General features: G+C 39.5%; 1 protein-coding gene across 1 annotated transcript in view; it reads left to right on the top strand.

Moving 5' to 3' along the window:
- The first annotated feature begins 3,177 nt into the window (after window positions 1–3,177).
- The window catches only part of LOC100602074 (ubiquitin carboxyl-terminal hydrolase 6-like), a 29,198-nt gene continuing 4,674 nt past the window's right edge, over window positions 3,178–27,701 (top strand). The window contains 10 exon segments of the mRNA XM_030796135.1: window positions 3,178–3,296; window positions 3,835–4,009; window positions 4,452–4,603; window positions 5,520–5,631; window positions 6,991–7,202; window positions 13,625–13,776; window positions 19,817–19,903; window positions 21,161–21,281; window positions 26,193–26,384; window positions 27,024–27,336. Coding sequence (XP_030651995.1) covers window positions 7,020–7,202; window positions 13,625–13,776; window positions 19,817–19,903; window positions 21,161–21,281; window positions 26,193–26,384; window positions 27,024–27,336 — 1,048 coding nt within the window. The 5' untranslated portion in view covers window positions 3,178–3,296; window positions 3,835–4,009; window positions 4,452–4,603; window positions 5,520–5,631; window positions 6,991–7,019.

Genomic DNA, 27,701 nt, shown 5'->3' with positions numbered 1-27,701 from the left:
AATGTTTTAAGTATAAGAAATTCCATTGTTTCTGAACTTTAATTACTTCTGTAGATGGTTAAGTATAATTTTACTTCAAGTAGGTAATTGAGGGAAAAGATTATTCAAACCAAGTGACTTTAAAGTCCTCAATATGAAGAATAGGAATGGTTTTAGAGCCAATTACAGGCATGTGCTGCATAAAGATGTTTGTCAACAAAAGACCTGTATATAGCAGTGGTCCCATAAGATTATAATACTGTATTTTTAGTTGTACCTTTTCTATGTTCTAACATGTTTAGAAACACAAATACCATTGTGTTACAGTTGCCTACAGTGTTCAATACAGTAACATACTGTACAGGCTTGTAGCCAAGGAGCAACAGCCTATACCATACATAGCCTAGGTTTGTGTAGGTGCACTCCGTGATGTTCACACAAAGACAAAATCACCTAATGATGCATTTCTCAGAATGTAATCTCATCGTCAAGCAATGCATGTACTAAAATTAACTAGATTTTAAAACTTCTGATTTAGGAATAAGATGTCTTTAAAAAAAAAAAAAGAAGCAATTGAGTGGGTGTAAATTAGATAGATAAGAAATTAACACATCCCTATCTGTCCTTCCAGTTCGCAATAAAGATACGAGTTGGCCTGAGGAGATGTCTTTTATAGCAAACAGTAGTAAAATAGATAGACACAAGGGTAGGTCTCAAGCATTATTTTTTAAAGAGATTATTTTAAATGTTTTTTTTTCTTTCTCTCAACTATTAAAGTGCTAACAACTTTTGGTTTTCTAGTTCAAAAGTAATTAGGGCCCTTCTTTTCTTTTTTCCTGAAGCAGCATTTGATGTCGGCAAACCCACCATCAAATTATTTTCTAAATTTCTTTCTAACTCTGCAATTAAATAATTTATATGTTTTAAAAGACATACTAGAAGAAGAATTGTTTGAATTATTTTGAAAAATCATAGCAATTAAAAAGGATAATTGCCGCTTCTGGGTTACAAATGAGCATGGGTCATCACTGTTGCCAGACATACCATGAAAAGCCTTCTCTAGCATTTCAAAGCTCTGCTAGAGAATTATTAGCACCATTTAGCTGATTATGAGAGTTATAAAAAATCTTTCCATTGAATATAAGTAACTGTTTGTGCCATGACATATTACTACAGCTAAGCTTTGGTTCTCATATTGTTTGTTCCAGTTCCCATAGCAAAGGGAGCCACAGGTCTAAGCAACCTGGGAAACACACGCTACATGAACTCAAGCATCCAGTGCATTAGTAACACACAGCCACTGACACAGTATTTTATCTCAGGGAGACATCTTTATGAACTCAGCAGGTAATCTTTCTTGAATCACTGGCCTCTTAACCTGTGACTTTGATATAAACCCAATATCACCTAAATTTCCTCTTTTTTCACCCTGCGGGAGAAAGATTTTGTCTTATTTGCCCTATTTAATACGAAATAGGCCAAGGAATACATCTCTTGTTTCAAGAAGAAAAGATATTTTGATGTGAGATGCTAGGCATTTTTGTGCCCACATGATTGTGATTTATGAGAATCTTTGGCAACAAATTTTCCTCTCAAACTTCTAGGACAAATCCCATCGGTATGAAGGGGCATATGGCTAAATGCTGTGGTGATTTAGTACAGGAACCCAGAAGAATGTTGCCCCATTAAAGCTTCAGGTAAGCAGGTTAAAATAATATAAAAGTATTTAATTCCTAAATAGTTGTTTAATCATTTTTCTCTACTTTTTTTTTTGTGTTTAGCCTTTTAGCTTGATAAATGTTTTTGGATCCTTCACTTGGTATAAACAAGAGGCCAAATTCTTTTGCTTGTTTAAATATTTGCAAAATACTACTGTATATGTAGTGGGTAGGATAAAGACCAAAGGTACACTCTAAATTCGGGATGTCATTCATTTTACTAATTTGTCAAACATCTTATATGAAGAGTAAACCTTTTTTGGTAATACTTCACTATTAGCAGTATTGTAACTGCAAGGTGGACCTCAGAGTCTTATTAATTACATCCAATCCAATCCATTTTCAACATAACGAAGACAGTTCTATCGGTAGAATACAAAGAAGTAGGCTGGACGCAGGGGCTCACGCCTGTAATCTCAGCACTTTGGGATGCCGAGGTGGGTGGATCACTTGAAGCCAGGAGTGCAAGACCAGCCTGGGCAACATGGCGAAACCCTGTCTCTACTAAAAAAAATTAGCCAGGTGTAGTGGTGCATGCTTGTAATACCAGCTACTTGGGAGGCTGAGGCACGAGAAATGCTTGAACCTGGGAGGTGGTGTTTGCAATGAGCCAAGATCGTACCACTGCACTCCAGCCTGGGCAGCAGAGTAAGACTCTGTCTCCAAAAGGAAAAAAAAAAAAGTAGAAGAATGAATGAATGAAACTAATGAATATGTTTTCTATTAATATCAGATGTAGTAGATTTTAGTGAAGTTAGGATTATTCATTTTTATTTAAATACAAAGCAAAAGCTTTTTATATTACAAATTATTAACTATAGCAGCTACACATTTGACCACTTACCTCTTGCCAGGCACTATTCTAATTAATTTATATCCTCTAAATAATTCTATAATATAATGCAGTTAATAACAGTTAGGATGCAACAAGACCAGAAAATGTAATTGTTGAAGACAACATTACATTATATAAAACAATATATATACATATTATTTTATACATTATATACACATTATTTTATGCATGTGTTATGTATATATTATGTACCTATAAAATATACATATTTTATATGCATACAAAAATGTGTAAAACATTATAGAACAGGATGTCTTTCAATGTGAGCAAATGCTGTTTTAGTATTTCTGTCTTAAATAACATCTATGTGCCTGAAGAACAGTTTGCTTACATGATACTGAACTGAGGACACAGTATTGGCCAAAATACTTCTCTTTTTTTTTTTTTTGTCATTTGACGTTAAGATTCAAAAGATTTCATGATTATCCAAAATATATTTGTTGAAATGGAGGCAGACTAAGTACTATACTATTTATTTTCTTACAATGGCTCTGATTGGATTTTAGGACATATTCATTCCAAATTTTATGGGTAGGAAGTAATGACTGTGACTTCTGTTATATTTATAGAGGACCATAGCAAAATATGATCCCAGGTTTAATGAGTTTCAGCAACAAGACGCCCAAGAACTTCTGGCTTTTCTCTTGGATAGTCTTCATGAAGATCTCAACCGAGTCCATGAAAAGCCATATGTGGAACTGAAGGACAGTGATGGCCGACCAGACTGGGAAGTAGCTGCAGAGGTTTGTCAGTTTTGAGTTTCTAATGTAAGCAATAGACAAAATGTTCTGGCCACAAATGCATGTAGCACAACTTAAATGCAAACCAAACTATTCTGAGATCAGAATTTTACTGCGAAAATGAAGGAATTTCTATTTCTATGCTTAATTCTTATGTGATAATGCCAAAACAAAAACACCTTTAATGAATACAGAAAACTGTTGCCATTTCACATTGTAAACTTTATGGGACTGGATGTAGGAATAATTATCCAGTGGAATTTAAAGAGTCCCCATAATTGCTAAAGTAATGCATACAGTGACCTATAGGCATGCTTTATACTTGTTAATGGACAAATAACTTTAATATTTACCATGCTGCCTTGATAAGAACAAATGAAACATAGGATTTTCCATCAATTTAATATTTTATGTTAAATGAAGAGTAAGGATTATATTCTTTACATTTAAATCCAATATATTTAACCAGTTTCTGTGAATTTATATAGAAATGCCTCTCTTTTGGATTTTGAGAGAAAATTCTCATCTTTTTTATTGCTAGGCCTGAGAAAACCATCTAGGAAGAAATAAGTCAATTGTTGTGGATTTGTTCCATGGGCAGCTAAGATCTCAAGTCAAATGCAAGACATGTGGGCATATAAGTGTCCGATTTGACCCTTTCATTTTTTTGTCTTTGCCACTACCAATGGACAGTTATATGCACTTAGAAATAACAGGTAGGTCATAAAGTTCTGAAAAATTACTTGACTCCTTTAATTTTACTTTATTTAAACAGCCTGAATTTGTAAGCATAGTTACTTGTTTACAAATAAAGACTGGTAGTCAGCATATTATAATCGAGCAACCTAATTTTAGGCATGACTTGAGGTTGGAAAGGTGTAGATTGGGGCATTTTTTTTGGTTTCAAATATGCCAGCAACTCTCTTTAAAATCCTGCAAAGCCACTCATACTTTTATGTCAGATGAACACCAAAAAAATACTGATTTCACTTAATATTATCCCTAAGTACCATCTGTTTTAGTGTTTACACATAAAATAAAAATTCTAGGCTGAAATATTTGCTATTATATTTACAGGTCAGATATGTCTGTACACAGCATTTAAGGCTTTCAATGAAACCTGCATTTTACCGATAAAAGATCTTTTCTCTTTACTAGTGATTAAGTGAGATGGTACTACCCCTGTACGGTATGGACTAAGACTGAATACGGATGAAAAGTACACAGGTTTAAAAAACCAGCTGAGTGATCTCTGTGGACTTACTTCAGAACAAATCCTTCTAGCAGAAGTACATGGTTCCAACATAAAGGTAATGTTAACTACTCTAAGAAACTTTTGATTCTATCCTTCAAAGATGACATTTTTCTTAATTATTATGATCAGTTGTTAGGTTATGTGACCAAGGGAGATGCTAAAACATAATGAAAACTGAGCAACAACAGCAACCACAAAAAATGCCAAGTTTTCCAACCCAGAAACTTAAAAGAGTTTTCTACCAGAACAAAGGGATAATACTGATGGTAGTATTTTTGAAGAAGGGAAATATGTAAGGCTGCCTATATGGAGTATTCTAGCTGTGTCACTATAGTGTAAGTTTCCTCCAAAGACTGCTGCTATTACCAAAGACTGCTGCCATTACACTGCACAGCTCTTCTATATTACCACTGTTACTAGAATTCTTCCTAGGTTAAAGTATTTTATGTATTTATGAATATATATACTTGGTCTTTTAACACACTAAGAAATTAAGAGTAAAGACAAGTTGACACCAATCATGTTTTCTACATACCAGCTGGGGAAACAAATAATCTAATAAATGTATTGCCTACTCTAAATTAAGCTCCTGCGACTGGTATTATTTATATTCATCTTTGGGATTTCTGAACACACTCTCACCTCACTGACATTTTCTTAATATGAAATGCAAAAATGGGGTGTCTGAGGGTTGGAATTTAGATCCCTGAGACGAAGGACAAAACTGAAGAAGTCAGTCATATACAACACACTTCTTCCCGTGAAAAGAGATAATAGTTCAGCAATTGAGGTTAGTTTTCAGTTATTTTTATCAAGCATTCATCCTTTATGTAGTTGAAAAAGTATTCAATCATCTCATTGGTTTTACGGATGAAAGCACCTAAGACATTCTTTTGAAATACGTTAGAGAGAGCACTTTTCCATTTTATCTGAAACATCTCCCCCTTCTCATCTTGCTGCTGTTTCTGTAGAACTTTCCTCAGGACAACCAAAAAGTACAACTCTCAGTGAGCGGATTTTTGTGTGCATTTGAAATTCCTGTCCCTGCACCTCCAATTTCAGCTTCTAGTCCAACACAGACAGGTAAGATAGAACTAGAACTCCTTCTCATGATTGCACCTTTAAATATTTGTCTTAAGAGTTGTGATCTTTTTTATATTTGTTCATGCTGAGGATATTATCGCAGAAGAGTTTTGGAACCCAAGGGAAACCTTACTGATTATTCCATGTTTTTTAGATGAGAAACCTAAAATTTAGAGAACCCAAGTGACTTCAGTTAGATAGGTAGTTGTTAGCTAATATACTCTTGGAATTCAGATCTCTTTGAAGTTTTATCTAATACTAACATGGCAACAGCCAGTATGAGAGGAACATACTACCAGAAAATATAAACAATAGATATAGCTAGAAAGAAATTCAATATTATATGTAATTTAATGTGGTCACTCACTGAGTTCTTTTAGCCACTAGCACACTTTGTCTATTCTTTATATTACTTACAATTAGGTTAATTAGGCTAATTCCCCAACTATAAAGGGCTTTATGAGGCTACCCTCATTGACCTGTAGTAGGTAGATAGTCCTGACGGTGAGTTGGTGGATGATCTAATTCTAGTTTTAATTTAGAGCATTACTGTGCAATAGAATTCTGCAGTGGTGGAAACTTCTGTGATCTTTGCCATCCAATACAGTATCCACCAGTCACGTGGACTGTTAAGCACTCGAGATGTGGCTAGTGCGACTGAGAATAATGCATTTTTAATTTTTATTTTATTTTATTTATTTTGAGAAAGGGTCTCACTCTGTCACCCAGCCTGGAGTGCAGTGGCATCATCTTGACTCACTACAGCCTCCGCCTTATGGGCTGAAGCAATCCTCCCACCTCAGCCTCCCGAGTAGCTGGGACTACAAACGTGTACCACCATGCCCAGCTGTGGTGTATCTTTTGTAGAGATGGGTTTTCACCATGTTGCCTAGACTGGTCACTAGCTCCTGAGCTCAAGGGATCTGCTACCTCAGCCTCCCAAAGTGCTAGGATTACAAATGTGTGCTGCCTCATGCAGCCTAATATAAATTTTAAATGCAACATCTGGGTAGAGGTTAGTGTACTGGACAGTGTCTTCAAAGGCGAAGAGAAGGAAAAGAAAACAAGTGGTAGAACTGTTTGTGTGCTGCAACATGGTGCTGATACAGGTTTCTGCAAACATTCTGCTTAAGAGTTTCCAGCAGTTACTCTTTCCTTTTCATTTGGTCAAAAGTGTGAGTTAGGGAAGTAAAACTGGAAATTAAAATCTTCCAATAAATCTAGAATTATTTATACTATGATTTCTCCCTGCTCTGTGTTAAGAGACTACACTGTCTCTGGTCCTCAGGATACTTGAGAAAAGGGCAAAGATGAAAATACCACAAGCTGATGATGCTGTACTTATCTTTGAATTTGTAGATTTCTCCCCTTCACCATCTACAAATGGAATGTTCACCCTAACTACCAATGGGGACCTACCCCGACCAATATTTGTCCCCAGTGGAATGCCAAACACTGTTGTGCCATGTGGAAATGAGAAGAACTTCACGAATGGAATGGTTAATGGTCACATGCCATCTCTTCCTGACAGCCCCGTTACAGGTTACATCATTGCAGTCCACCGAAAAATGGTTAGTTAAATGTTAGGCAACTCACTGCTGGTCTTGTTAGTGTCATTTGTGAAATTGCCATTTTCTGTCTTTACAACATCATTGAATGCATTTTCTTCTCTTTTTTTTCTTTAATTTTTAAAAATTTAATACTTTTACAAATTTTATTTTTTTACTTTTATATCCTGTCCTCAAAATCTGTTGCTATGAATGCATTTTCAATGTATTATATACGCTAATATAAAGTGATCAAAGCCAAGATTTAGTATTACTCATGATGGCTAATGTATGAAATGACATTCCTCATCTGTATATTAAGAGGCAACAGGATAGTCAGTGCGTCTGAGTACTACTTTCTTTAAAAATTTGTGTCTCCCGGCCAGGTGCAGTGGCTCACACCTGTAATCCCAACACTTTGGGAGGCTGAAGCAGGAGGATCACCTTAGCTCAGGAGTTCAAGGCTAGCCTGGGCAACATAGTGAGACCCCGTCTCTACCAAAAAAAAATTTTTTTTTTTTTTTAACTAAGCAGCCATGATGGTGTGGGCCTATAGTCTCAACTACTCTGGAGGCTGAGGCAGGAGGATCACTTGAGACTAGGAGGTCAAAGCTGCAGTGAGCCATGCTTGCTTGCACAACTGCATTCCAGCCTGGGCAAGACCCTGTCTCAAAAAAAAAAAAAAAAAAAAAAAGAAAAAAAAAGAAAGAAAGAAGAAAATGGCTGGGTGTGGTGGCTCACACCTGTAATCCCAGCACTTTGGGAGGCTGAAACAGGTGGATCACCTGAGGTCAGGAGTTCGAGAACAGCCTGGCCAACGTGGTGAAACCCCATCTCTACTAAAAATACAAAAATTAGCTGGGCATGGTGGCGTGCACCTGTAGTTTCAGCTACTTGAGAGGCTGAGGCAGGAGAATTGCTTGAACCCAGGAGGCAGAGGTTGCAGTGAGTGAAGATTGCACCACAGCACTCCAGCCTGGTTGGTAAAGTGAGAATTTGTCTCAAAAAAAAAAAAAAAAAAGGTATTTCCTAAGCCAGACATGTTTAGGAGGATCCCTTGAGGACAGGATTTTGAAGCTATAACATGCTACGATGCTCACACCTGTAAATAACCACTCCACTCCAACCTGGGCAATAAGTGAGACCTTGTCTCTAAAAAAATTAGAAAAAAACAAAAAACAACACACACAAAATTTATATTTCCTGTGTGTTTATGTAGGTATGAACATCTTCACTGCCACATAAATGCGGATGGCTTTGGAAAAGTTTTTTGTTTTGGGTTTTTTGTTTTTTTTTTTTCTTAGAGGACACAAGAATGTTCTTGGGCAAAATCAAGTTGTGCCTAATGCCTCTCTTGATAATCTAATATATAACTATTGCATTAAAGGTTGACTCTTTGGTAGAAAAGGAAAAGGAAGGTTTGCAAACTGTGGTCAGTGGATAATTGTTAAAGAGGTAGTCTTCGGGTATAGTGGCAACTTGGTACAGTAGAAAGGGCACTGAACTAGGAATTTAGCAACCTATGTTTTAGTTCTAATTCTGCCACTAGATAGCTGATTGAGCTCTTTGGACTTTAGTGTCCTAATTTTGTAAAGGAAAGGAAAGGCCGGGTGCAGTGGCTCATGCCTGTAATCCCAGCACTTTGGGAGGCCGAGGCGGGTGGATCATGAGGTCAGGAGTTCGAGACCAGCCTGGCCAATATGGTGAAACCCCGTCTCTATTACAAATAAAAACAATCAGCCAGGCATGGTGGCACACCCCTGTAGTCCCAGCTACTCAGGAGGCTGAGGCAGGAGAATTGCTTGAACCTGGGAGGCGGAGGTTGCTGTGAGCCGAGATCATGCCATTGCACTCCAGGCTGGGCAACAAGAGTGAAATTCCGTCTAAAAAAATAAAAATAAAAATAAATAAATAAATAAATAAATAAATAAAGGAAAAGAAAGCAGGGTTTCTAGATCAAGTAAACTGATTGTGTAGCAGCAACAATCAATCCTGAGCAGCTGGGACTACAGGTGCACACCACCATGCCTGGCTAATTTTTGTATTTTTAGTAGAGATGGGGTTTCACCATGTTGGCCAGGATGGTCTCGAACTCCTGACCTCGTGATCTGCCTGCCTCACCCTCCCAAAGTGCTGGGTTTACAGGTGTGAGCCACTGCACCTGGCCCAGGAATTTATTCTTTCACCTTCTGGAGGCCAGAAGTCTGAAACCAAGGTTTCAGTAGGGTGGGGGCTTCCTCCAAAGGTTCTGGGAGAGAATGCTTTGTCTCTTCTAACCTCTGGTGGCTCCAGGCATTCTTTGGCTTGTGACTGCATAACTGCAATCCCTGCCTCTTCATGTGGCCTTCTCCTTCTCTCTGTCTTTCTCTGATAAGGATACTTATCATTGAATTTAGGACCCACCCAGATAATCCAGGATGATCTCATCTTGACATCCTCAACTTAATTATATCTACAAACATCCTTTTACCAAATTAGGTCACATTTACTGGTTCCAGGGGTTAGAACATGGATATACTGTTTTAGAGGCCTCCATTCAACTCAACTACAGATATTATTTATCTTAGTATCAAAAAAATTAAATGCTGAGAAAAAATTAAGTAGCTAGGAATAAACTTTAAAAATGACACATAAGACATCTATATAGAAAATAAAATATTGATAGAAATTAAAGAAGACTTAAATATGGGAAGGAGTAAACCATGTTCATGGATTAGAAGACTCGATATTTAAAAATATCAGTTCTCTACAAACTAATCTACAGATGACTCATTGCACAATTTCAATAAAAATGCAGTCTGCATGTGTTCGTGTGTGTGTGTGTGTGTGTGTGTGTGTGTGTGGTGTGAGTTGATAAGCTGATTCTCATATGTGGAAATACAAAGCACCAGGAATAACCAAGATACTCTTGAATAAGGTATGAGGATATCATCAAGATTGGATATCATCCAGTTATCAAGATTTGTTTCACAAAGATATGATACTTAAAATAACATCATATTGGTATAAGAAAAGACAAATAGACCATTGGGATAGAATAGAGAGCCCAGAAACCAGTTCACAAATGTATGAACAGCTGATTTATAACAAAGAGAACATTGCAGGGTGGTGAGAGAAAGATAGTTTTCTCAGCAAGTGGTGCTGGGACAATTAGATATCCATATGAAACTTGGCATCTACCTTTCACCACAATTCCAGGTGGTCTATAGAGCTAAATTTGAAAGCAAAACAATAAAACAGCCCTTGGAAGATAATAATGGTGAATACGTTCCTGACACTACTCATATAAAAGATTAAATTGGACTTCATTAAAATTGATAACTTGGCCGGGTGCGGTAGCTCAGACCTATAATCCCAGCACTTTGAGAGGCCGAGATGGATGGGTCACAAGGTCAGGAGTTCAAGACCAGCCTGGCCAATATGATGAAACTCCGTCTCTACTAAAAATACAAAAATTAACTGGGCGTGGTGGTGGGTGCATGTAATCCCAGCTACTCCGGACGCTGAGGCAGGAGAATCGCTTGAACCCCAGAGGCAGAGGTTGCAGTGGGCCAAGATTACGCCATTGCATTCCAGCCTGGGCAACAGAGCGAGACTCCATCTCAAAAAAAAAAAAAAGTGATCAACGACACTAGTAATCAGTGAAATGTAAATTAAAACAATATTATGATATCAGTGCACTCACCTGAATAGGTAAAATTAAACAGACTGACAGGGTTGCTAAGTAGAGCAACAGGAACTCTCATACCATGCTGATGAGAATATAAATTAATACAACTACTTTGGAATACAATTTTCTAGTTAAAGATAAGCAGTTCTACCTGTAGGTATCCACCCAAAAGATATGTGTACCAGGAGATATGTACAAGAATATTCGTAGCAGCATTATCTATAGTAGCCCCAAAATGAAAACATTACATGTCCATTAGTTGTAGAAGGGATTGGGAAGTTGAGATATATTAAGACAATGGAACATTACACAGGAATGAAAATGAATGGATTTGTAGTTATATCCAGTATAAATGAATCTCGTAAACCTAATGTTGATGGGAAGAAGCCAGACACAAAAGAATTAGCCTAGGCACAGTGGCTCACACCTGTAATCTCAGCATTTTGGGAGGCTGCGGTGGGCCGATTGCTTGAGCCCAGGAGTTTAAGACCAGCCTGGGCAACATGGTGAAACCCCATCTCTACAGAAAATACAGAAGTTAGCTGGTGTGGTGCCACACACCTGTAGTCCCAGCTACTCGGGAGGCTGAGGCAAGAGAATCTCTCAAGCCTAGAAGGTGGAGGTTGCAGCAAGCTGAGATCACATCACTATGCTCCAGCCTGGATGACAGAGCTAGACCCTGTTTCAAAAAACAAACAAAAAAATGAATTAAGTAATTCTATTTATAAATATAAAAACTTTTAAAACAGGGAAAATGAAATCTAGTGTTTATTTACTTCTGCATAGGATATAAAACTGTAAAGAAAAGAAAGAAAGTGATTACTGTAACATTTAGAATAACAGTTACCTTTGTGAGGAAGGGAGAATTTGTGATTTCGAGGAGCAAATGGAAGGCTTTTGAGTGCTCACTATATTCTGTTTCTTAAACTCAGTGATAATGGAAAGCTAGTTGCTTTGTGATAATTATTTGAAATGTTACTTTTTTTTTTTTTTGCAATGGAGTTTTGCTCTTGTTGCCCAGGCTGGAGTGCAGTGGCACGATCTCAACTCACCGCAACCTCCGCCTCCTGTGTTCAAGTGATTCTCCTGCCTCAGCCTCCCAAGTATCTGGGACTACAGGCGCCTGCCACCATGCCCAGATAATTTTTGTGTTTTTAGTAGAGACAGGGTTTCACCATATTGGCCAGGCTGGTCTCGAACTCCTGACCTCATGATCCGCCCACCTCAGCCTCCCGAAGTGCTGGGATTACAGGCGTGAGCCACTGCACCTGGCCCTGGCTTGAAGTTTCTAACCATGTTAATAACTGGGAGTAGAATTTATCTCAGTAGTAACTGAGAAAGTATGGGCCCTAGGGCACTAGGAGAAGTTCCTTAATGAGAGGATGAAAATTGTGTGGGTTTAGCTATGTTTTAAAATTTTATAAAATATTTGTACTGAACTCTGTCTGGATTTCTCTGGGTCTTCTAATAATAGTAACATATGAAATAGGGTCTTAAAATTATGTATTTAAGCTTAAATGAAAATGGCAAAATAAAATGCTTAATAATCTGAATAAAGAAGGGTCTTTTTACTTAGAAACTAGCTAACTTAACCCCTAGTGAGTTGATAAGTTGCTGATTTAGCTTTTCTAACTACTCAATAAATACCAAACTTCTTAGGGAATTAAATGTTCAAAGGTTCAGGAGCTTTGGATAACCTTAAACTCCTACCAACCATTCCATTATACTAAATGTTTATTAAACAGTCATTTCCAGGATAATTCTGTGCAGTATCTCTATATTAAGGAATATCATAAATATCTCTTTAACATACTCAAAGCAAATTTTTAAAAATTTTACCTTACTTTTATCCTATCCTGTATTTAAAAAACAAGAAAAAAGATTAAAATCACTTAACTGCTTTTAGGAAGGTGGCTAAGCTTGTTACAAAATAGAATTACTAGGTTTCACAAATCTCCAAAACTTTGGGAATTGCCACTCCAACAACCACTATCAACAGTTTATCCCTAGAAAACTATAGTTGAGTCTTTTTTTTTTTTTTTCCACTGGCATCTTTTCATTTCTTTTCCTTTTTTGGGACAGGTCTCACTCTACCTTCCAGGCTGGAGTGTAGTGGCACAATCACAGCTCACTGTACCCTCAACTTGCCAGACTCAAGCAATCCTCCCACCTCAGCCTCCTGTATAGCTGGGACTACAGACACATGCCACCATGCCCAGCTAATTGTATTTATTTCTTTCTAGAGATGGGGTCTTCCTACATTGCCCATTCTGGTCTCAAACTCCTGGGCTCAAGGGATCCTCTTGCCTCAGCCTCCCAAAGTGTTGGGATTACAGGCGTGAGCCACCACACCCAGCTTACTGGCATATTTTCTGGAGAAAGAAAGAGTCTTAATTGTTTAAAAGCCTTTAGCTATGAAGCTATTACTAGTTTTTACATGTGATTCAGTGTATGTGAGAAATGTTTATCAGAGAAAACTGTGGTTTGAATATATTAATTGCTGAAACCCAAGTTTGATAGAATAGGCAACAACTCTAAAACTGGCAATACCTCAGCCCTTTTAATGACTCCACTGTAACCGTTCTCTGTGTCAATAAAGATGGTTTTGTAAACATAGAGAAGAATGTGATAGTGACTAATTGGAAATGCTGATAATGCCTGTCATTGGCAGGGTTAGAAGAACTAAAGGGAGGAATCAGAGGCCTGTCTTCTCAACTCTCTGTTCTTTTATTTGTACATACAGATGAGAACAGAACAGTATTTCCTGTCATTTCAGGAGAATCACCCCAGCCTCTTTGGAATGCCATTGATTGTTCCATGTACTGTGCATACCCGGAAGAAAGACCTATATGATGTGGTTTGGATTCAAGTATCCTGGTTAGCGAGCCCACTCCCACCTCAGGAAGCTACTAATCATGCCCAGAATCGGTGAGTTCAGGGGATCCATCTAAACCTGTGGTTTGCACACTCTAGAAAAATAATCTATATGAATTCTACATGACTGATAGGACCCAGCCTGTGTCAATCACTCTTGGAAGAACCACTCAGAGAGCATACAATTCAACCATTTGGTTTGATATTTGGAATAGGAGAGATGATACAGCTTCCTTTTGCCAAACATTCTAGTGTCTAATAATCCTTCCATTCTCTAATCTTTTGCCTGGATTCATCCTGCTAATGCTTCAAGTAATATCCTTGTCTTCTGTGTTGCAAAAGTAGAGAGTATGAATTCACCAGGAAATTTGTATAATCTCAGTCCTAGGCCGGGCGCGGTGGCTCACGCCTGTAATCCCAGCACTTTGGGAGGCCGAGGTGGGCGGATCACGAGGTCAGGAGATGGAGACCATCCTGGCTAACATGGTGAAACCCCGTCTTTACTAAAAATACAAAAAATGAGCCGGGCGTGGTGGCGGGCGCCTGTAGTCCCAGCTACTCGGGAGGCTGAGGCAGGAGAATGGCGTGAACCCTGGGGGGCGGAGCCTGCAGTGAGCTGAGATCGCGCCACTGCACTCCAGCCTGGGTGAAAGAGCGAGACTCCGTCTCAAAAAAAAAAAAAAAATCTCAGTCCTCTGAAATTCAGGATGAGAGTGACTGCATACATGAACTCTGAAAAGTCTCATGATACAAAATATAATTCTGTTGGATTATTTCCATACCATGTCATTCTTCTTTTTCCCTGACCATGTCATTTTAAAATGAAGTAATTTCATAAATCTAGATAAAAATAATTAACATTTTGTTTTCTTTCCCTTTTTCCTACCACTGTTCTATTTGATTAGTAAATGCATTTACTCTGAATAATTTTTGGGATTGTGATGATGTCTTCTTTTTATCTCAATCAAATTGTAGATCATTTTCTTTTCTTTTTCTTTACGACAGAGTTTTGCTCTTGTTGCCCAGGTTGGAGTGCAATGGCACGATCCTGGCTCACTGCAACCTCCACCTCCCAGGTTCAAACGATTCTCCTGCCTCAGCCTCCGGGGTAGCTGGGATTACAGGCATGCACCACCATGCCTAGCTAATTTTGTTTTTTTGGTAGAGATAGGGTTTCTCCATGTTGGTCAGGCTGGTCTCAAATTCCCAACCTCAGGTGATCCACCTGCCTCAGCCTCCCAAAGTGCTGGGATTACAGGCGTGAGCCACCGCACCCAGCCTATAGATCATTTTCTTGCCTTCATGGTACAAATGAGAGTTCTGTTTTAGGGTAACTAAAAAAAGTTCTTTACTTATTTGTTATGATATGGGGTCTTTTGATGATTAGGGTAGGGCTTAGGATAAATACATCTTTTTTTTTTTTTTTGAGATAGATTCTTAATTTGTCACCCAGGCTGGAGTGCAGTGGTGTGATTTTGGTTCACTGCAAACTCTGCCTCCAGGTTCAAGTGATTCTCATGCCTCAGACACCTGGGTAGCTGGGATTACAGATGCTTGCAACCACACCCAGCTAATTTTTGTAGTTTTAGTAGAGACAGGGATTCACCATGTTGGCCAGGCTGATCTCAAACTCCTGGCCTCAAGTGATCCACCTACCTCAGCCTCCCAAAGTACTGGTATTACAGGTGTGAGCCACCACACCTGGCCAGATTTAAATTTAAAGTTTTAAATACATCTTTACTTAAATAAGTTATTTATCTTTATTTTGTATTTTTTTGAGACGGAGTATTGCTCTGTCACCCAGGCTGGAGTGCAGTAGTGTGATCTTGGCTCAACGCAACCTCCACCGCCTGGGTTCAAGCAATTCTCCTGCCTCAGCCTCCGGAGTCACTGGGATTACAGGTGCCTGCCACCATGCCTGGCTAGTTTTTGTATTTTTAGTACAGACAGGGTTTCACCAGGTTGGCCAGGCTGGTCTCAAACTCCTGACCTCAAGTGATCTGCTGGCCTCAGCCTCCCAAAGTGCTGGGATTACAGGCATCAGCCATCGCGCCCAGCCAACATAAGTTATTTAAATAAATAATTCTTTATTTATTTTAAGATTTAAATAAATCCTAAAGGAAAACTGCAAATAATAGATAAGCAGTTTAGTTAATGAAAGTAGTGTTTAGTAAAGATGAAAGTTGGACAAGATTAAATTTGAAGTGAAGTAATTGAAGTGAAGAGCTTCTAGACGAGGGCTTTTCACAGGACTTGCTAATGAATTGGACGTGGAGTATAGGGAAAGAGGAATCCAGGCTGACTTCTTTTTTTTGAGGGGGGGTGGATGGAGACTTGCTCTGTTGACAGACTGGAGTGCAGTGGCATGATCTCGACTCACTGCACCTCTGCCTCCCAGGTTCAAGCAATTCTTCTGCCGCAGCCTCCCGAGTAGCTGGGAGTACAGGTGCATGCCACCACACTCGGCTAATTTTTGTATTTTTAGTAGAAACAGGGTTTCACCATGTTGGCCAGGATGGTTTCGATCTCCTGACCTCATGATCCCACCTCAGCCTCCCAAAGTGGTGGGATTACAGGCCTGAGCCACTGCACCCGGCCCAGGCTGGCTTTTTACCCTGAACAATTGTTTGTGAATGGTGGTACCATTTAATGGAAAAAGGAAAACTGGAGAAGGAGCAGATTTTGGCAAGAAAAGACAGGAATCAAGTTAAATTCAAGAAGTCCATTATATATTCAATGGGAAATTCACTTGAATGTCCTCTGCTGGAGATATAAATATAGATGTCATCAACAAATAGGTGGTATTTAAAGCCCTGAGACCAGATGATTAACATTTAGAGAGTGAGAGTTAAATAGAGAAGATTCCCGTGATCTATACATGAACTCTGAACTGAGTTCATATGCATTCCAACATTTAGAGATTGAAAAGGGAAAAAGAAGCATCAAAAGAGATCGAGGCTGGGTGCAGTGGCTCATGCCTATAATCCCAGCACTTCGGGAGGCCGAGGTGGGAGGATCACTTGAGGCCAGGAGTTCAAGACCAAGCTGCCCAACATGGCAAAACCCTGTCTCTACTTAAAAATGCAAAAATTAGCCAGGCATGGTGGTACGTGCCTGTAATCCCAGCTACTTGGGTGGCTGAGGCACGAGAATCGCTTCAACCCTGGAGGTGGAAGTTGCAGTGAGCTGAGATCACACCACTGTACTCCAGCCTGGGCAACAGAGAAAGACTCTGTCTCAAAAGAGAGAGAGAGAGAGATTGAGAAGGAGCAGCCCGTGATGTAAGAAGAAAACCAGGAGTTAAGTGAAGGAAGTATTTCAAGAAAGGAGTGATAGTTGATTCAAATGCTACAGAGGACTAGGAATTGCCCACTGGATTTGATAAAATGGTCTTTCATTATCTTTGTGAAAGCTATTTTAGTATAGATAAAGGAGTAGAGATTGGAGTGGGTTAAAGAGAGAATGGTCCTTTGGACATTAAAGAAGATAGCCAGGCATGGTAGCTCTCACCGGATTCTAGTGGTGCTTGGTAAAGTTATGGATGAAAGAAGAGTGGACTGGGGTTGATGATTTTTATAGTTGGGTAATGAATACATGAGGTGTTCATTGTATAGTTCTCAACTTATTGAGTGTTTATGTCAATAAATTTGAAATTTTAGATTAAATGGACAAAATCCTAGAATTAAGGGTCTATGTAGAAGAGTGATTATTTTCAGGGACAGTGGGTAAAGAGGGAAGTGAGGATTTCAGGGCAGCAATTGGAGGTTTCTCTTGGGTGAAAGAATCATTAGAATAGGGATGTTTGAATAAGTAAGTAACCCAAAAAGATAGGAGGTGGTGGTTGCAAAGGAGGATACTTGGAATTGAGATTTTGGAGGTAGAAAAGTGTGTATTCACAAGGTCTGGAATATGACATTTGGAGAGGGTTTACATATGGGGTGGAGGAAGTTACTGTTGGAAGAGAGAAGACCAAGTTACTGTTGCATTAATTGCATTGATGTTGATGTCACCAAGAATAATAACAGGAGAAGTGGTGGAGAAAAAACACAGTGAACTGGGTGCTGCAATCTTTAGTGAGTAAAGAAGACATATACCTTCCAAGGAGGAATAGCAGGTGGCATAATTCAGTAGCACATGCTACAAAGAAGCTAGAAAAGGAAGGAAGAAGAAACCATGTACAAGTGGCATAGGAATAAGGAAGAGATCTATTTTACCTCCAGGTTCTGGAATGTATGAGAATAAGAAGTGCAGAGGGTAGGGTGTGGTGACTCACACCTGTAATCCCAGCACTTTTGGAGGCTGAGGCAGGAGGATCACTTGAGCCCAGGAGTTCAAGACAAGGCTGGACAACATGGGAAAATTCTGTCTTTACAAAAAATGTAAAAATTAGCCAGGTATGGTGGTGCATGCCTGTAATCCTAGCTACTTGGGAGGCTGATGTGGGAGGATCACCTGAGCCCAGAAAGGTGGAGGCTGCTGTGAGCCATAATCACGCCATTGCACTCCAGCCTGGGCAACAGAGTGATACCCTGTCTCAAAAAAAAAAAATGGAAAAAGTCTGCAGGGGGAGCAGGATTCTCAAGAAAGCCAGGCTTCATTCAGTTAGAGCAAAAAGGTAAAAAATTTTCAGAAGAGAAATGCCGCACAGCTTCCTATGAGAGCGCTACTTGATTGCTTTATCCCGTTATCTTTGATTCCTCACTTATTGCTGGCCTGAGTTGGACATGGTACTAGACAGTACAGGCTATCAATGATCATTCACTGGATGAGTTATGCAGAAAGATGGGAACTCCTATGCCAGATGTGATTCTCACTTTTGCCCTTACAGTGACTCTTTATCATGGTTTCATTACCTTCAATAGCCCATGTAATAACCACTATCAGTTACCAGATGAGCTGTAAAGTATGCCACTCTTATGTTATATTCCTTGCATTGCTTCCTTCTCCCCCACCCCCAGCTTTATTGAACTATAATTGACAAGTAGGAATTGTATATACATCTAAGGTGTACAGCTTATGTTTCGATAATATGTATAAATTGTTGCATTGCTCCTTGTTAGGGCAAGGATGAGTAAATCTTTTTAAAAGTTGGAAAATTCACAGGGCCATCTTGACATAATCATTGGCATTTAAAAGAAGTTACTCCATGGTGTGTATGTGCCAAATTTTCTTAATCCAGTCTATCATTGTTGGACATTTGGCTTGGTTCCAAGTCTTTGCTATTGTGAATAGTGCCACAATAAACATACGTGTGCATGTGTCTTTATAGCAGCGTGATTTATAATCCTTTGGGTATATACCCAGTAATTGGATGGCTGCGTCAAATGGTATTTCTAGTTCTAGATCCCTGAGGAATCGCCACACTGACTTCCACAATGGTTGAACTACAAGTTACAGTCTCACCAACAGTGTAAAAGTGTTCCTATTTCTCCACATCCTCTCCAGCACCTGTTGTTTCCTGACTTTTTAATGATCGCCATTCTAACTGGTGTGAGATGGGTGCAGCACACCAACGTGGCACATGTATATATATGTAACCTGCACGTTGTGCACATGTACCCTAAAACTTAAAGTATAATAATAAAAAAAAGAAGTTACTCCAAAAATGGTATGTAGCTTATAACTCTGAGTAGTTAAGGCAGTACTTAGCATGCACCACATCAGCAATTCTGATTAAAGAAGACTTCTAAATATACAGCTTTCTGCAATGTGTCAGTGTTCTTGTCATGGAAAGATCTAATTATTTTAGTTTAATATGAATTAAATCCTCTGATAGAATTAAGGCTGAGGGATAATTGGCATTTGATTTCATGATTAGCTTATCTTGTAAAATTTTCGTGGGCCACATGGACTCCCTTAGAGACATCTGGCAGTCATATGTCTACCCTTCTGTAAGCCCAGATAGAGGGTGGGAAGCCAGAGTGTATTTGGTACTGAGCTGCAGCTAATGGATTAGGGTAACATTGAGCTGTCAACATGAGCATACTGCTGTGGCAAATGCCCCTTCCTAGGATTACTTCAAGAGAAGATGAAAAGGAGTTGGACCTCGAACCAGAAATGCTTCTTACACTCTTTTTGTTCTCGTCTGTTTCAGTGATGACAGTATGGGCTATCAATATCCATTCACTCTACGAGTTGTGCAGAAAGATGGGAACTCCTATGCTTGGTGCCCATGGTCTAGGTAAAGTGACCTGCAAAAGAATTACTTTAGTAGAATTTCAGCTTTAGATATTATACCACTTTCATAAGATTTCCAATTTTGAGAAGTAAATAGTGAATAATGAGAAACTTAAGAATTGTGGCTGGGCACGGTGGCTCACGCCTGTAATCCCATCACTTTGGGAAGCTGACGTGGTGGATCACCTGAGTTTGAGACCAGCCTAACCCGGTAAAACCTCGTCTCTACTAAAAATACAAAAATTAGCGGGGCGTGGTGGTGCGTGCCTGTAATCTCAGCTACTTGGGAGACTGAGGCAGGAGAATCACTTGAACCCAGGAGGTAGGGGTTGCAGTGAGCCAAGGCTGCACCACTGCACTCCAGCCTGGGCAACAAGAGCAAAACTCCATCTCAAAAAAGTTTTTCACTTCCTTTTGAGGTCAATAGATAAGTTTTGCTTTTGAGACTTAGCTGGTTTTATAAACTACAGTCCATACCAAATTCATAGCTTGTGATAAACATTTATTACTCTATAACTTCACCTCTCCTTTTTTTGTTTTGTTTTGTTTTGAGATGGAGTCTCACTCTGTCGCCCAGGCTGGGGTGCAGTGGCTCAATCTTGGCTCACTGCAACCTCTGCCTCCCAGGTTCAAGCAATTCTCCTGCCTCAGCCTCCTGAGTAGCTGGGACTACAGGTGCACACCACTGTACCCAGCTCATTTTTGTATTTTTAGTAGAAATGGGGTTTCACCATGTTAGGCTGGTCTCTAACTCCTGACTTCAGGTGATCCACCCACCTCAGCCTCCCAAAGTGCTGGGATTACAGGCATGAGCCACCATGCCTGGCCTCTGTAAACTTTTATATGCATTTGTTTAATCTGCCATTTTACAAACAAGGAGTTAGGTGTTACACCAGATAACTTGTCCTACCTCAGAGCATTAAATAACTGAATTTGGAGTTTCTTGCATGCTATATCTCAAACAGCCGATTCCCATGTCATTTATTTGCCATGAAGTTCACATCTTCCTGTGATTAACACATGGTTATCAAGTACTTTGTAAAAATAAAGACTTGAAAAGTGAAAAGCATGATTCCCTGAAATGATAATAATTATTAATAAGTATCCCTACATTTATCGGAGTCTGAAGTTAGAAGCCCATGACAAATTGTGAGTCCCAAGAGGAAAGCAGAAAAGTAGAAAGGGAGAATATTTTTTATTAAGAAAATTTAAATTCCTTCGTAATTATTTCTTCCTCTGTGGATCTTTTCCCCCTTTTTAGTTTTTGCAGAGGCTGTAAAATTCATTGTGGGGAAGACAGAGCTTTCAGTGGAAATGCCTATATTGCTGTGGATTGGGACCCCACAGCCCTTCACCTTCGCTATCAAACATCCCAGGAAAGGGTAAGTATTTAGGGCCACCATAAAATGGTGGTTTTTATATGGGAAATTTCCCCCAGTGTAACTATTATGCCGTTTCTGTTTTAGACAATTTAAAAACAACCAGAAAAACCTTCATTGGCATCGTCTATGGCACCTAATATATTGACATGTTTGCTTGAGCTTTTTCATTTCCAACTTCTGGAGTTCGATGTATTGGGGCATTGTCCTTGTCCATTTTGGGTTGCTATAACAGAGTATGTGAGGCTGGTAACTTATAAAGAAAAGAGGTTTATTTAGCTTACTGTTCAGCAGCCTGGGAAGTTCAAGGACATGGTCCTGGCTTCTGGCAAAGGCTTCTGTGCTGCATGATAACATGGCAGAGAAGAACAAAGGAGAACAGACACAGGCAAGAGGGAGGACCAAACAGGAGGAAATCCTCGCTTTCTAACAGCCCGCTCTCTTGGAAACTAAGTTCTCAGAAGGAGAACTCACTACTGCAAGAATGGCACCAACCATTTATGAGAGTTTCACCCCTATGACCCAAACACCTCCTACTAGGCCCCACCTCCTAACAGCACCACATTGGGAATCAAATTTCAACATGCATTTTGGTGGAGACAAACCATATCCAAACTATAGCAGGCATTACATTTCAAAAATATTAATAAGTGAACCTTGAAACAAAACTGTGTCTGGCTGTGACATATCAGTAAGCATCTCTCTGTTAAATGTTATTAAAGTTGCAGCATTTGGTAACCACAGTTACTTAGTTCAAATGTGTCCCAGGGCTATAGCTGCTACCTTTAATAGGCATAGTGATCAGAAAAGTTAGAGAAAGGATTGAAATGTTTCAATTTTGAGTACCTAAGAGCACATCTCAATGGCCACTCTTCACACTTCACATTCTTCTATTGTCGCTGTCTGGCCAGAGCAATTTTTAAATTTTGAAAATGTTGCTTCAGAAATAATTTTAACTCCATACCTAAAAATGTTTGCCTCAGGCAGTTTTTAATCAACCAAATATTATTTGAAAGGCAAAGACATTAAGAATCTGATAGAGAGGTAAAAGCAACAGAGTCAAAGGAGTTCCTTAAGTCACATGAGGAATTGTAGTGGTTTTTGCATTTTTATGGCTCTTGATAGTCGGAAATTTCCTTTACTATTTTTTAAAGCATTCCCTTTGGAGAAGTTAATAATGGTAACTGACTTTTCTGTCTTGTTATGCTATGGAGGACTGGGGAAACTACCAATTCTAGACCTAGTTTCCTATTTAGATCCCAAAATATGCCCCACACACCAAGGCTCCTGGGAGCCCTTTCTAGCCGGAAATAAGTATAATTTGTGGATACTTGTCAAATGAAAGACCACTAGGCTAAAGCTAAAGAAAGCTGAAGAGAAACTAATGTTCTAGATCATGCTCACTAGCAAGGAGGGAAAATTTTACCAGCTGATAGATTCATAAATCTTTGTCAGCACAAAATCTGACAGGGCATTATTCTGACAAGACATTACTGTCAATGATAATAAATTATTTGGCTCTATAAATCTCTTCCCCTTTTTAACAAATCCAGTGTGCAATCTGAAAATCTCTTTAGGACATCCTGCTTATAGGAAACGGCCTACGTGACCTGTTAAATCTTACTCTACTTCCGCTTTCAGTGATGCACTTAGGATACCATGGAAACAAAGGGCTATTGATGCCTTGCTAGGGAGTGAGGCCATATGCCTCCCCTACATGTAGGGTTTCTGCATGTGCTTAGAAAGTCATGTAGACAAAAGAGATACCGTGGTTTAAATTGGGATTATTGCCCATATGCTTTATATTTTTTATTCCAGTGATTTCCCTTTTAGGAATTTATCTGAGGGGAGAATACTCTGTAATTACTCCGTAATTTGCAGGCAAATATCATCATAGCATTTTTTAGGAGAGTAAAAAGTTATTAACAACTTATATTTTTCTCACATTAGAGGAATGGTTAAATAAAGCATGGTGTATTCATTGGATAAAATATAATGCAGTTGTTCAAAATGATTACCAGGAGTTTTTGCTAACATTTATGGGAACATGCTTATGATATGTGAACATTTTAAAAAAAACAAGATATAAAGTTGCATATACTGGAAATAATACCTTCAATATTGAAAAAAATAATATTTAGGAAAAAGGACAAGAAAATCTGCCAATATTTTGACAGTGGTTGCCTTTGTATTAAGAATAGGATTCCCTGCCTTTTTACATTTTTCTCTGCTTTCCAAAATTTCCACATGAATTTTATACCTAGTAATCAGAAAAAAATAGCGGGGCAATTACTCTTATCCTTTACATTTCACTCCTGTTTGGACCTCACATTCCTCTGTAGAAAATTAAACTAGATGCCAGCCTGGGCAATATGATGTCAGCCTGTCTTTACAAAAAATGCACAAATTAGCCAGGTGTGGTGGTGTGCACCTATAGTCCAGCTGCTTGGGAGGCTGTGGTTGGAGGATTGCTTGAGCCCAAGAGATCAAGGCCGCAGTGAGCTGTGATCTCGCCAGTGCACTCCAGCCTGGGTAACAAAGCAAGACCCTCTCAAAAAAAAAAAAAAAAAAAAGAAAGAAAAAAAGAAAATTAAACTAGGCAAATTCTTAGGCCTCTCTCTCTTTTTAAATAGTCTTATATGAAAACTATTACTTCATTTCCTGTGTTTTGTGTTAAAGACGAGCTTTAAAGCAACTCTGAAAAAGAAGAGGGTGCCTATAAGTAATTTATAGACTGTTTAAACAATAGTAGAGGATCTAAGCATAGATTCCAAGAGGTGAAGGGAATCTTTATTACTTTGGGAAATTTTACTGATAAATAGAAATGATTGTCAGTACAGTCCATAAATATATTTTTTTTATCAGCCTTCTTTCCTCCCTGTCTTCATCTAGCATTGTAGCCTGTGTTCCACAGAAAATATGGTCAATAAAAATCAACATTCTTTACTAGCTTACTCTAATTTGTGGATGGCCATAAAGTATTCCAGGTAGACATAGTAGAGATAATTTTTAACTGGCTATGAGAAAAGAAGCACTATCGTATATGATACACCCCTTTTTCGACTCATTCCAGCAACTATGATACAGCATGTTTCCTTTTGAAGCATGTCAGTTTTTTCCTTGAGTGACCAGTTCAAAAGATGATGACAGTTAATATCTTGTTACTACAGAATTTGTACTCAAAAAAGAAGTCTATAACCCAAGTCCAAGCCAGATTTCCTTTTCTAAAAAAAGAATTTTCCTCTAAGTTCCCCTTTTTAAATGAGCTCTTTAGCCTGGATAGTTATGCAGTGCTAGAACCTTCACTGCATGATCAAACCCAACCTTGCTAGTTTATAACAGCATTTGACAGCCTCGTGACTCTCATATAGGGAAAAAGTCTCGCCTGAAAACCCATGCTAAACTGAATGTCTTGAGCTCTGCCAATTTGTATTCCAGGCAGCCTAAGGTTCCCATCATGAGTTTCAGGAAGTGAAATTCATGGAGGAAGTTCACCTCTGGAAGGGAGGAGCAATAAATAGGGTGGGTGATGGACATATGTGACATTTGCCACAGCGAGGCAGTCAGTGTGGGCCTTGTGGTCCAGGCTCTGCTTTGGGACACAAATATATACTGTGTGAAGTCTTATGGTAGCATTCATAACCCTGATGCTTCACCCACCTTCCCATACATTAGAGGGACAAACAGAAGGATCTCAGCTCTATGGTTCTTGATTGTCAGGTAGCAGCCAGGCCTGGAGAGGGAAAAATTCTTTCTTTTCTGCTGCATTCTAGATCCTTCCTTCTCTCCTTCTTCTTCATTCTACAGCACCCCCAACATACATCCCAGCACCCCACCCATTCTTTGCTCTCTCTCCTTTCTTATGCTTAACTCCTTCTTGCTCCACAGCCTAACATACTGATTAACAGGACCCCAAAGGTTTAGGTGGGTATTAGGGGCCTTCTCAACAAAAGCAGCACACTCTTGAGCCTGTTCTTCCTTTTGTTGCCATCTCAGATAAAAAGGCCCCATGAGGGAGGAGAAACATAATTATAGACTTGGTATTCTGATAACTCTGTGATACATGGGATCAGATGCAAATGAGTTGTACCCTGTGGGGTTTCATGCTCAGCTGTGTTGTCTTTTCATGGTGAGCTTTTCTGTGCCCTTCTTTCATCCAGCTCTGGTTTCTGTGTTTCGTATTCTTTCTCCTAGCCTCTGTAAACTCTGCAGCATACTAATAATGCTCTGGCTTTCTGATTAAAAATCAATGGCTTACTATCAGCACCCCTGGCTTGAGGGCCAGCTCACATGTAATCCCTTATAGGATTCCAAAGTTGTTAAATAAATGCAATTCTTTTTGTTTTTGTCATTTTGAAGCATTCAAAAATTTTTCAAGAAAAGCTATGGTCATATAAATAGAAATTTTATCCAGAATGTTACTGATGTAACATTTGTGAATAAATGTGTAGGTGCTGTATTTGCTCAGACTCTAGTTTGGGTTATGTTTTCTTTTCCCTTTTTTTTTTTCCTGAGACAGGGTCTCTCTCTGTCATCCGGGCTGGAGTGCAGTGGCGTAATCACAGCTCACTGCAACCTCTACCTCCCAGGCTCAAGCAATCCTCCTGAGTAGCTAGGACTACAGACATGTGCCACAATGCCCAGCTAATTTTTAGATTTTTCATTTACAGAGACAGGGTCTCACTCTGTTGGCCAGGCTGGTTTCGAACTCCTGGACTCAAGCAATTCCCCCCACCTCGGCCTCCTAAAATGCTGGGATTACAGGCCTGGGCCACCATACCCAGCCAGTTGTATTTTCTTTTTCCTTACATAGAGTAAAATAAGGGTGAGTGACCGAGAGGTTGATGCACAGCTAGATCACCAGTTTAGATGCCTTCCCACACACCTCTTTCCTCCTGTTCCCTCTACCTACAGGTTGTAGATGAGCGTGAGAGTGTGGAGCAGAGTCGGCGAGTGCAAGCCGAGCCCATCAACCTGGATGGCTGTCTCCATGCTTTCACCAGTGAGGAAGAGCTGGGGGAAAATGGGATGTGCTACTGTTCCAAGTGTAAGACCCACCGCTTAGCAACAAAGCAGCTGGATCTCTGGAGGCTTCCACCCTTCCTGGTATGTTACAGTCCTGCCTGAGACAGCAGGAATCTAGCATAAAAGAAAGAAGACATGAACAAACATGAGGTTTTGTTATTTTTGAGAATAAGACTTTTCCTGCAGCAGTGTTTAAAACACTTTCTGTACAAGGTTTTTATGTTGAATACAGAGATGAATCTTTCTACAAATATTTGGTAGTTCCTTTTCCTAAAGAGCTTATAACCTAGAAGAAGAGATCAATCATGTAGCCCAGTAACTGCAATTCAGTGCGATGTGAGAACTGCCACAAGGGGTACAACGTGGTGAATTTGAACTTCAGGAGAGGGTGAACTTCTGGCTCTGTGGAGAGTGGAAGCTTAGGCTAGCCGTTTGTGGACTCTAGAAGAGCAACTGAGCCTGGAGGCAATACCCACTGCGCAGTCACATGGCTGTGCCACACTGCTGAGCTGAGTGTGTGTGCACAAGCACACCAGTGCACTGGGGCCTGTGTAGAGGCCTTTATGAAACCATATTTTTGAAGTCTTTAAAAAATAATGAGGAGTAAATGTTCTGCTATATATTCCCAAACATTCACATGTATTTGACTTGTTTTTTCCATGTAAATTTTGTATCTTCAGAACCCTTTAATGCGGATGTTTTCTACCTTTACTTCTCCAGATTATTCACCTTAAGCGATTTCAATGTGTAAATCGTCAGTGGATAAAATCACAGGAAATTGTCACATTTCCTCGGGAAAGTTTTGATCTGAGTACTTTTCTGGTACCAAGAGACCTGGCTGTCTGCCAGCATAAACCACTCACACCCCAGGGGGATGAGCTCTCCAAGCCCAGGATTCTGGCAAGAGAGGTGAAGAAAGTGGATGCACAGTGTTCGGCTGGGCAAGGGGACGTGCTCCTGAGCAAAAGCCCATCCTCACTCAGCGCCGACATCACCAGCAGCCTGAAAGGCGAGGCCTACGGGCCTTATGCAGGTGCTTTCTTGGGACTCCTGTAGGCGACATGTATTTCTCTGTCTTCTGTTCTGGAACATCAGGTTGGTTGGGCGGAAGGAACCTATCTGGAATCAGACCTATCTGTATTTGAGCTATGTAAGTTTTAGCAAGAGATTCAGTCTCCCTGAATCTATTTTCTCATCTGTAAAATGGAGAGAATGCCAGGTTTACAGAGTTGAGGGTTTGACATATGGAGAGTAAAGCACTTCACACAGTGCCTGATGTGTGGTAAACAGGAATGGTAGCTGCTGTCTTGTCCCCTTATAGTGAAAGTTCTGAGGTTCCCCATCTTTCAGGGGGTCTAGAGGATCAAAACTCTTTTTTTAGTTTATTTTTAATTTTTT

The sequence above is a fragment of the Nomascus leucogenys genome, chromosome 17, assembly GCF_006542625.1.
Source record: "Nomascus leucogenys isolate Asia chromosome 17, Asia_NLE_v1, whole genome shotgun sequence".
NCBI lineage: Eukaryota > Metazoa > Chordata > Mammalia > Primates > Hylobatidae > Nomascus > Nomascus leucogenys.
The sequence above is the reverse complement of the archived record's forward strand: the minus strand, read 5'-3'. Positions and strand labels throughout refer to the sequence as shown.